At 36.8% G+C, this 11,979-nt stretch overlaps 1 protein-coding gene across 2 annotated transcripts; it reads left to right on the forward strand.

Moving 5' to 3' along the window:
• The first annotated feature begins 982 nt into the window (after positions 1-982).
• On the forward strand, positions 983-8,836 carry LOC116119612 (copper methylamine oxidase-like). Of its 2 annotated transcripts, none has more exons than XM_031405558.1 (12): positions 983-1,301; positions 1,860-1,969; positions 2,090-2,395; positions 4,915-5,027; positions 5,120-5,450; positions 5,545-5,760; positions 5,845-6,081; positions 6,291-6,476; positions 6,939-7,079; positions 7,556-7,824; positions 8,143-8,224; positions 8,496-8,836. In XM_031405558.1, the coding sequence occupies exons 1-12, from the start codon at positions 1,115-1,117 to the stop codon at positions 8,628-8,630; spliced, it is 2,313 nt and encodes a 770-aa protein (XP_031261418.1). In that variant the 5' UTR covers positions 983-1,114; the 3' UTR covers positions 8,631-8,836. The 2 variants fall into 2 exon arrangements, with proteins under 2 accessions (XP_031261418.1, XP_031261417.1); XM_031405557.1 differs by lacking the exons at positions 983-1,301; positions 1,860-1,969; positions 2,090-2,395 and adding exons at positions 2,752-3,057; positions 3,616-3,725; positions 3,846-4,151 and having other exon boundaries at positions 8,496-8,835.
• Positions 8,837-11,979: the final 3,143 nt, after the last annotated feature.

Raw genomic sequence — 11,979 nt, forward strand, 5'->3', positions numbered from 1 at the left:
ACGCCATTGATAATGTCCTTGCCTTGCATATCCTTTGATAACTTATCAAAATCACCTACTGCAATCTTCCTCTTCATCATCAAAACTTGTCCTCTCTCTTATTATTATTATAATTGGGGTGTCCGATCTAGTTTACATATATTTTAACTAATTTTTAGAGTCTATTAAATACCCTATAAACTTAATTGATCAAGTAAACTATAATATTATTGTGATAAGTGACTTTAAAATTTAAACCCAAAAACTCAAAATAGCTATGAATGCAGGTCGGTGGTGGGTAGAAATAATAGAATTAAAATGTTAATTTAATTGTAAGATCAGATGTACCTCCCTGAAATAGCACCTGGGTTTTGTTTCTTTCACTTGTATTGTCGTATGAAAGTAGTGGTAATTAATTTCACTAAATAACAAAAAGGAGTAATCGGTTGTGGGTCATTGTTGATTTGATTTAAGCAGGAAATGTGCAAAAACTGGGGTGATGTTTGTTACATCATATTCCTACAAGTCCTTGTAATAAATGTTGAGATATTTTTAGGCCTTATCAGAAAAAAATAAAAATACTTAACATTTTGGTGCTTTCACCAGTAGCAGATGCAGATCGCCCTATCACCTCCAACCACTTATCTTATTACTAGTAACTTTGATAAGCCCACAGTTTTATAAATAAATAAAATAAAATATAATTATTTTTATAAAAATAAAAGGTAATAAATCCAAGTCTTGACTTATCCCCTTAAAAAAAAGAAAAAAGAAAAAAAATGAAAAAATGAAAAAAGTAAAATATTACAAGTTGTCAATTTGAACGTGGCTTGCTGCACTTTCCCAGTATATATGACCCTAAACTCTGCAAATTAGCACATTAGAGCTTTCTCTCTCTCTCAGTCTCCTTGAATCACTCTCTTCACATTCTTTCTCTCTCTATTGCTGTTGTAGTTTGTTGGTTTGTTTGTTTGTTTCTTGGAGAGAAAGAAATAAAGAAAGAAAGAAAGAAAGAAACTTGTGTTTTGGAGAGATTGTTGAGAGGAGAGCAAAGAAGGGAATTTGCTGGCTGTATGTCAAAAGATTTTAAAGAGAGTTACTACGGTGGATTTAGTGAGCTTGCTAACCCTTTGCAATGGCCTCAACTGCGCAAAAGACGACGCTTTCTTCTTCCCTCCCTCGAGAGGCTGCCGCCTCTGTTTCTCTGGGGCAAGATTGGACTGTTGCCTCCAGTGATCAACCTCCAAACAACGCTTCCATCGCTTCTCTGATTCTCCCTGTTGATTCTGTTTCTGAACCTCCCGCAAACCTTTCTTCTAAAGGTACATTCTTTCTCGTTTCTTGTCTGTGTTTTATTTGTTATAATGTTTGTTTTGATCATTCTTTTGGATGATCTTGATGTGAGATTTCTTTTGTCACTCTTTATCTGTATGTTGGATTGTGTTCTCATGTTTTTACGTGTATTTATTCCTTATGTGGTGCTAGAATATTCTTTTAGTTTGATTATTTATCTCGTATCAAAATCAATTCCTGTATTATAAAATTGGTTTCTTGAAATGATAAGTTTTAAAAATAAAATTAGAAATGGTTTGACCCTTCCGTATTCGATGAGGTAAAACTTTGTTCTTTTATTATGTTTAAATTAATAAAGGAAAAGAATACCGTATATATTATTGGCATGTCTACTTGATTGATAATTGCATATGTTAGTTGAGGTCAGTATTTTTATGCGCACTTTCTTTTTCCCCCTCAGAATGGATGGTGAATTTACTTGCATTTGCATAGGAATTTGTCGAATTGGGATGCAGATAAATATTCTCTCGCATAGTTTGTTCACTTATACCTCTTGATTGATTAAGTTTGTCACTTTGCATATGCAGGAATATCAGTCATGCCTAGGCCTCAAACCAGCCATCCTTTGGACCCTTTGACTCCGGCTGAAATTTTTGTTGCAGTGGCCACTGTCAGGGCTGCTGGAGCCACTCCAGAGGTTAATACTCTTTTAGAAGATTTGCTTCTGTAACAAGAAGTTCATTTGATCGGTTCTTTTAGCAGTTTGTTGTTGATTTTACTATTGAAATGAGGAGCTAACAACTACTTTTCATTGCAGGTCAGAGATAGCATGCGTTTTTTTGAAGTGGTTCTCTTGGAACCTGATAAACATGTTGTTGCATTAGCAGATGCCTATTTCTTCCCCCCATTCCAACCATCACTGCTTCCTAGAACCAAAGGCGGTCCTCTAATTCCCAGCAAGCTCCCTCCTAGGCGAGCTAGACTTGTTGTATACAACAAAAAGTTAAATGAGACAAGTGTATGGGTTGTTGAGTTATCACAAGTACATGCACTCACTCGAGGTGGACATCATAGGGGAAAAGTTGTATCATCGCATGTTATTCCAGATGTTCAGCCTTCAATGGTATGTCCTTCTTCAAGTAATTTGATCTTGATTTGACTCTTATGTCTAAACTTATGGCGTTAAGTTTTCCTGAAGATTTCAGTTCTGAATTATCGTCTTTCAAACTGGACTTTCTGTTGCTTTAAATAATCACAGGGTAAAGATATCAAAATTGTACATTCTATATAATTTTCAGAAGATTATTCATGTAAGTTTTGTGTGACTAGTACTAGACATTTTCTAATTGGATTGAAGGAATCAAATTTTCTGGAAAATGTAATTTCTATGATAATATTTTGACTTTGTTCATAAATTATGTCCTTGCGAGGAAGTCTACTGTTTGAAATGTGGGGTCAGGTTTTTAGGTTGTNAAAGAAACTTGTGTTTTGGAGAGATTGTTGAGAGGAGAGCAAAGAAGGGAATTTGCTGGCTGTATGTCAAAAGATTTTAAAGAGAGTTACTACGGTGGATTTAGTGAGCTTGCTAACCCTTTGCAATGGCCTCAACTGCGCAAAAGACGACGCTTTCTTCTTCCCTCCCTCGAGAGGCTGCCGCCTCTGTTTCTCTGGTGCAAGATTGGACTGTTGCCTCCAGTGATCAACCTCCAAACAACGCTTCCATCGCTTCTCTGATTCTCCCTGTTGATTCTGTTTCTGAACCTCCCGCAAACCTTTCTTCTAAAGGTACATTCTTTCTCGTTTCTTGTCTGTGTTTTATTTGTTATAATGTTTGTTTTGATCATTCTTTTGGATGATCTTGATGTGAGATTTCTTTTGTCACTCGTTATCTGTATGTTGGATTGTGTTCTCATGTTTTTACGTGTATTTATTCCTTATGTGGTGCTAGAATATTCTTTTAGTTTGATTATTTATCTCGTATCAAAATCAATTCCTGTATTATAAAATTGGTTTCTTGAAATGATAAGTTTTAAAAATAAAATTAGAAATGGTTTGACCCTTCCGTATTCGATGAGGTAAAACTTTGTTCTTTTATTATGTTTAAATTAATAAAGGAAAAGAATACCGTATATATTATTGGCATGTCTACTTGATTGATAATTGCATATGTTAGTTGAGGTCAGTATTTTTATGCGCACTTTCTTTTTCCCCCTCAGAATGGATGGTGAATTTACTTGCATTTGCATAGGAATTTGTCGAATTGGGATGCAGATAAATATTCTCTCGCATAGTTTGTTCACTTATACCTCTTGATTGATTAAGTTTGTCACTTTGCATATGCAGGAATATCAGTCATGCCTAGGCCTCAAACCAGCCATCCTTTGGACCCTTTGACTCCGGCTGAAATTTTTGTTGCAGTGGCCACTGTCAGGGCTGCTGGAGCCACTCCAGAGGTTAATACTCTTTTAGAAGATTTGCTTCTGTAACAAGAAGTTCATTTGATCGGTTCTTTTAGCAGTTTGTTGTTGATTTTACTATTGAAATGAGGAGCTAACAACTACTTTTCATTGCAGGTCAGAGATAGCATGCGTTTTTTTGAAGTGGTTCTCTTGGAACCTGATAAACATGTTGTTGCATTAGCAGATGCCTATTTCTTCCCCCCATTCCAACCATCACTGCTTCCTAGAACCAAAGGCGGTCCTCTAATTCCCAGCAAGCTCCCTCCTAGGCGAGCTAGACTTGTTGTATACAACAAAAAGTTAAATGAGACAAGTGTATGGGTTGTTGAGTTATCACAAGTACATGCACTCACTCGAGGTGGACATCATAGGGGAAAAGTTGTATCATCGCATGTTATTCCAGATGTTCAGCCTTCAATGGTATGTCCTTCTTCAAGTAATTTGATCTTGATTTGACTCTTATGTCCAAACTTATGGCGTTAAGTTTTCCTGAAGATTTCAGTTCTGAATTATCTTCTTTCAAACTGGACTTTCTGTTGTTTAAAATAATCACAGGGTAAAGATATCAAAATTGTACATTCTATATAATTTTCAGAAGATTATTCATGTAAGTTTTGTGTGACTAGTACTAGACATTTTCTAATTGGATTGAAGGAATCAAATTTTCTGGAAAATGTAATTTCTATGATAATATTTTGACTTTGTTCATAAATTATGTCCTTGAGAGGAAGTCTACTGTTTGAAATGTGGGGTCAGGTTTTTAGGTTGTTTAGTAGCATGATTAGGAGCTACTGCTTGGATCATATTTCCTTCCGGTTAACCTCACGGACATTATAAATTAGTTGGTTGAATTGTTCACCCTCATTTATACTAATTGGTTACAGTTTTAAAAACCTTAATTCTTACTCTTTTCATTCTTTGTTTCCTTATAACAAATCTTGGTCTCAGTAATAAAAAGTAGGTTGTCAAACCTGGAAAAATCTAGATTGAGTTTGGTTCATATGGCATGCAATAAGGCCGTCTGTAATTTCAGGTTATGGCTGTTAATGAATTGCTTTTACCAAACTGGGCAGATAGCTTTTTTGTCTTTTATTTTCTGGGTGGTGTTTGGGGGATGGTTGTGGGAATAATAGTCATATTTGTTAAAACAATTATGCTTGATTTCTTTTGTTCAACTCATCAGGATGCCGAGGAATATGCTCAATGTGAAGCTGTTGTGAAAGCCTTTCCTCCATTTAAGGAAGCAATGAAGAGAAGGGGTATTGAAGACATGGATCTTGTAATGGTTGATGCCTGGTTAGTTAGATTTATTCCCCAGCAGTTTTGTTAGTTAGTTGCTTTATTGAACAATCCTGTTTTATTTATAACATGTTTTACACTTTCCACAGGTGTGTTGGGTATTTCAGTGATGCTGATGCCCCTAACAGAAGACTCGCTAAACCTCTTATATTCTGTAGAACTGAGAGTGATTGCCCAATGGAGAATGGTTATGCTCGCCCAGTTGAAGGCATCTATGTACTTGTTGATATGCAAAATATGGTTTTGATTGAATTTGAAGACCGTAAACTTGTTCCGCTGCCTCCAGCTGATCCATTGAGGAACTATACCCGTGGTGAAACAAGAGGTGGCGTTGATCGTAGTGATGTAAAGCCTTTACGAATTGTTCAACCTGAAGGTCCAAGCTTCCGTGTTCATGGGAATTTTGTACAATGGCAGAAGGTAGATCTTGGTTTCATTAAACTGTTTTCTTAATGTGCTTTACTATATCGTAAGCATTTTTTTTTTTTTTTTTTTTTTTTTTTTTTTTTGGTAGTGGAATTTCCGCATCGGTTTCACTCCTAGGGAGGGTTTGGTTATACATTCTGTTGCATACATTGATGGTAGCCGGGGTCGAAGATCCGTTGCCCATAGGTTGAGTTTTGTTGAGATGGTTGTGCCTTATGGAGATCCCAATGAACCACACTACAGAAAAAATGCATTCGATGCGGGGGAAGATGGCCTTGGGAAAAATGCACATTCTCTTAAAAGGGTATGTAGATCGTTTTCTAGTTAGTGTATTTTGTAGTTTTTGACATCTTCGTTCCAAAGTGGTGCTAAAAATGTCCTTTTACAGGGATGTGATTGTTTGGGCCACATCAAATACTTTGATGCCCACTTTACAAATTATACAGGAGGTGTTGAAACAATTGAAAATTGTGTATGTTTGCATGAAGAGGATCATGGGATTCTATGGAAGCATCAAGATTGGAGAACTGGCTTGGCAGAAGTTCGAAGGTCTAGACGGCTGACAGTGTCATTTATATGTACTGTGGCTAACTATGAGTATGGATTCTACTGGCACTTTTATCAGGCAAGCTGAAAGTCACTCTCCTTGCATATGAGATCTGTTTATTTGCCCGGTCCCCTTTTATTGAGCTTCTTGCATCTCTTTTCATTTATTTTTCACCCTCTTTTACTGCTAAACTTGCTGCCAATCTTGTTGTTATACCCATGTCAGTTGATATTATGCATGCTTCTTGGAAAGATTGAGTTGATAATATTGGTTATATGTTGTTACAGGATGGAAAAATTGAAGCTGAAGTCAAACTTACCGGAATTCTTAGCTTAGGGGCATTGCAACCTGGAGAATCCCGAAAATATGGTACAATGATTGCACCAGGTTTGTATGCTCCAGTTCATCAGCACTTCTTTGTGGCCCGTATGGACATGGCTATTGACTGTAAACCCGGTGAAGCTTTGAATCAGGTAAACCACTTTGAAATTCAGTTTTCATTTCTGGTTCCATATTGCTGTGTTTTATATATTTGTTAGTGAATTATTGGTGGAACCTGCGTCTACGATTGGAATTAACATGTCAATCCACTTGCAGATTGACCCTTATGCAAAAAAGAGATGAGAATCCAAATAACACATATTTAGATGCTGTGGTCAATGTGGCTTCTCATCTAAACCGCCAAATGTGTTCCTGTCAGGAACTTAAATTCACATGATATCTTCTCAGTTCTTTATATTACCATAGTGGTTTATTCTGTGACTACCACTTGTCCTTTTTGAAGACATCGATGTACCATCGAATATATATAAATACATGCATGCTTGTATATGTTTGTATGTGTTTGTGTATTCTTGTCCATAGGACTATGTTGTTTACGCTTTTCAGTACATTATAATACCGGGTCTTACATGTTAATTTTCCACTGATTTTAGGTTGTTGAGGTGAATGTTAAAGTTGAGGAACCTGGGGGCAGTAATGTTCACAATAATGCATTCTATGCTGAAGAGACTCTGCTTAGATCTGAAAAGCAAGCAATGCGTGATTGTAGTCCCCTGACTGCTCGGCACTGGATTGTAAGGCATTTCTATCCGCATTGTAAAGTTTTTCTGCTTATTGATTCTGGGTGTTAAAGTAATCTCACAATTGATTACTTTTTTACCATGTTTAAAATTCCATCCTGTATTAGTCACCCAGATAGTTTTCTATGTTGTCTACATGAGAAATGTTGAATACTGCATAAAATAAGGTGTCTGGAAACAAATCTTGTTTGTGTTTGCATCATGTACTTATTGGATTGCTTCTGCTTCTTCCATTATTTATTTATTATTAGTATTATATTCTGAATTGTGTCCCGTTTCTGTTACTTTTACAATTTTTGGCCATTGCTTTGTATAGCATGTTGATGGAAGATTATGAGCTGTATCTTAATTTTTGAAACTATGATGACTTAAGGTTACTTGTATCTTGTACTTGTATCTTGCTTTTCCATAACCATTTTGCAATTATCTAATTAGAGTATTGACTGACTGCATTTTATATTGTACTCTAGGTGAGGAATACAAGAACTGTAAATAGGACTGGTCAGCTAACTGGGTATAAGCTGGTACCTGGTTCAAATTGTTTGCCATTAGCTGGTCCTGATGCCACTCTTTTTAGAAGAGCTGCTTTTCTGAAGCATAATCTCTGGGTTACCCCATATGCGCGAGGCGAAATGTTTCCAGGAGGAGAGTTTCCTAATCAAAATCCACGTATTGGTGAAGGATTGCCTGCATGGGTGGAGCAGAATCGACCGCTAGAAGAAGCTGATGTAGTTCTCTGGTTCGTTGAATATATCTTCTCTCGTTTCTTTTTTGAATTTATCATACAAACAGCTATATTCTATGTAACATATGGACATATCATTTGAAAATTAAATCTCCCTTGCTACTTCTTGGAATATCATAAGCATGGTGGCACAAACTTTATCCATGTCAGAAATTTTCGTTAGAACACAATAGTGGTTGGGTTATTGTTTGAAGGACCTAAGTTTTTGAAGAAGTATGTTTACTTTCTTCTTTGCATTGTTTTATTTAAGTTTATGTGTTTGCTCGATTGCTGTTTTGCCTGCATGTTAATAATTGATTGGTTTTATAACAGGTATGTATTTGGAGTCACACATATTCCTCGGCTGGAAGATTGGCCTGTTATGCCAGTGGAGCATATTGGTTTCATGCTGATGGTAATTACCTAGTTATAGTTCATCTTTTTCAGCAATACCCTTGATTAGACCTCTGTGATAGTATAAATATGAATATGATTGCTCCACATAATGAGATAAAGTCTGATGCTTTCTAATGTATTCAATGGATCCATGCTCTATTTGTATTTGTTTAACCGGTTGCTAATGGATATCTAGTGTTCTTATGAGCAGGTTTTAATTGAACTTGGCATTGTAAATCTAAAATGACAGAGTTGTTGTAAACTAATGCTGTTGATATGCGTATGTGCAGCCGCATGGATTTTTTAATTGCTCTCCTGCAGTAGATGTACCACCAAGTGCCTGTGAATTGGATTCCAAAGACAACGATGGCAAAGACAGCGGAGTTGCAAAACCTGTAAGGGATGGATTGCTGGCTAAGCTTTGAACAAATTGTCCTTGGCTCATGATGCTGGCATCGGTATACAAGAACAAATTTCTCAGACATTGTTTTTAATTTCAAGCCTTGTATCTAGTATTAGCTTGAACTCAATCATGCTTTTCTTGAACCAGTCTCTGGATTTGTACATCATTAGTGATCAATGGATTTCGCTTATCAAAGTTGATGATTTATATGTTCACCTGGTAGATTTCTGTTGTGATCATTGATTTTGCTTAAAAACAAGACTTCATTATCGGCAGGATCACAGTAAATAAATATTTATAATTACACATACCCAAAAAATGTTGCATGTGAGAAGTGGGAACATAAGTGATAGTGAAGCGTAGTTTTATCGGTGAGTAAGAGTAGACAACATATTCTCACTTAGGGTTTGGTGAAAAGGCAAGTTTTCATTGTTTTTATAAATTTTAGATTCTCACCCTTAAATTAATACTATGACGATTTTTAGGTTTTGACACAAGCGTAGATGTTATTATCATACTGCCCTTGATAAATGAATTAATAAATTACTTTATAACCCCCAAATTAATAGAATTAAAAATAACCATCTTACTTTTAGATTTATTTCAATAACATCCTCTTCTTTAACCTTCACATCATTCTGGTCTCCAACCGCCCAGCCAATGCCATTACCATCACCATTACCGTCAGAAACTCTATCAACTATCACCGAAGCCGCCATGACCAACATCAAACCTAGATTGAAACTTCATACTTTGAAATCAAAACACCCTAGATCCAAAAACTAAAACAATTCGAGAATCCAACTACTCCTTCGTGCGTTTTCCCATCTTTTTGGCCTAATTCTGGTCAATTTTGGCATCAGAAACCACCCTTGTCACAACCCCTTGAACCCACATCCTTTCCTCATCAAAACCCATTACCTCATCGATTATCCCCAGTCACCTTTTGCCGTTCGCGAATTGCGCCCGTCGCCACACGACAATCGTGTTTTGTGACCCCAATCTACTTGAAAACCCCCATCCTCCTTCACCTTTGGTTGTGTTGTTGTGTATTATTGTGATTGTTGTGTATTATTGTGATTGTTGTGTGAACACTGGTCACCGAAAAACCCCCATCAACAGAACCTCTCCTCTCCAGAACACACCCACCACTTGTTCAAAGAAATACCTCACCCAACCCTCTCCAGCCAAAACACAACACACTACGTGCGCGCCCAACACCCAACACACCGCGCGCATGCCCAACGGACTCACTCATGCGTGTAGGCAAGCACACCCATGCGCGCGCTTCGTGTTGTCACGGCTCACCATGAGATTGAGGAGTTACAGGAGCCGACTAGGCCATAGTGGCTGGTGATTGTGAGAGGGTTGGCGACTGTGGGTTAGAGAGGGAGAGAGGAGTGTGGCTGCTTGTTAGGGAGAGAAATGAGAGGCTGTGGTTGAGGGAGGTAGAGAGAAGCGACATAAGAGAAATAGTTTTAGAGAGAGGGTGATTGTGAGAGAAATTTGAGATGTGAAGAGTTATATTGAAATTTTTATTTTTATTTCAAATTTAGTACCGTACAAATGAATAATTTACCTTTTCACCTTTGCATTAAATGTTTTTATATTAATTTAAAAGTGAAAATCTGAAATGACCACTTTACCTTTTCACCTTTACATTAAATGATTTTCTATTAATTTAAAAGTGGAAATCTAAAATTCATGAAGCGAATGACGAGAACTTACCATTTCGTGAACCTTTGGGCGGGAACATGTCATTTACTCGTTGAGCAAATTTGTAATAGTATGTCTTTGAGTCACTTTGAACGAAGAAGGGCAATTTGTCAATATCTGAATTCGGGACCTTAGACTTCCAAGTTGTAACTAGCACCCAATTGACCCATTCTTACTTTTATTAAATAAAATTTTTAGTAATATTGATATACCGATTCGATCCGAGATCTTGGAATTGGAATAAGTTCGGCAGCGGATCACGAAATCTTGGTGATCTTCTCTATCCAATGAATGGGGAGTCTGCTTTGAAATCGTCCGTCCTGCACTTTGTTAGAGTAGGTGCCCTAGAGCCAATCAATTATTGTAAGATTGATTCTATAATAAATGTTTATTTATCAATAAAAGCCATAGTGCTACTATATCACGTAAATCATATTATATGCATTGATATATGTCATTAGGATGGTAGAATCGTGACGAGGGTATCAAGTGTTTCAAATCTTGATAGTGAGAACCCTATAATCACATATGGTGGTCATTCTAGAAACGTCCGTAGCCATAGTATTATTCTGACCAAGGACACAGATAATACGGTAAGGCTATCATTGCGTTGAACGATCCTGTCGAAAGGCAGTGACTGATCTCACTTGTCAAGGTTGTTTGCCAATAACCTGGTGCAATAAATGGGTGTTGGCTAGAGGCAAGTTCACTGGACATACCTACCAGAGGATTCCATATGGATGGTAACCCTAGTGTCTATGGAATAAATCCTCTAACGGATGGTGGTGCATGTGATCCTTAGACTTGAGATCACTGGAGCGCCTTGTGCACCAATTGGTGTAGTTTGACACTAGCCCAACGTAGTTCTATTCAGAGCTATCAATACAGTAGTGATTGACTACATTGAGAAGAGTATCGAGACTATGGTGGATAGACAAATGATTCATCACTCCTAGGTACGGAGAAGTTTTCTCACTGGGTAATTCAATAAATGACAATGACACTAAATCTATGACAACAGTGGGATTGAGTTGATGCTCAATCCAATTTAATATTATTGTCATTGGTCCAGTAACATACAAACATGTCGAGGATATCTGAGGTTGACACTATTTTTGTACTTCAGTCTCGCTGAGATAACGGTTGATGAAATGATTTGATTACACAGTAACCATACCGTTGATAGGCTGCGGGTTCGCTGAATCCGAATCTATTGGGTGACCATGATGCCTTGCTAGGGGCCAATCTTGGTCTATGTGTAGTGAGACAATTAATTGGTGTTAGTCATGATACTATATACTACCGATATGATGAGGAGCCTACGGGTCACGCACTTAGAAGATAATTTAAGAATCAATTTGTGAGAAGGGTATTTTCATCTTTCAAGACGAAAGAGTATTTTGGTAATCTCACAGTGCAATTAAATTTGCTGAGGTTGTTGCCTGTATTTAATTTTAATATCAAAATTAAATTAGTGAGATAATATTTAAATATATCTATGTATATATTTAAATGAATTATTATTATTAATTAAATGTTAATATATATTAATTGATTTTAATTATAATAATAATTAATTAATTAAAATACCATAAACGGTGTGTTTGGTTGCAAGGGTGAATTAGGGTTGGAGCCCATGTCTATTCCTAAGTGGA

This window comes from Pistacia vera, unplaced genomic scaffold (genome assembly GCF_008641045.1).
Source record: "Pistacia vera cultivar Batoury unplaced genomic scaffold, PisVer_v2 Contig897, whole genome shotgun sequence".
Lineage (NCBI taxonomy): Eukaryota > Viridiplantae > Streptophyta > Magnoliopsida > Sapindales > Anacardiaceae > Pistacia > Pistacia vera.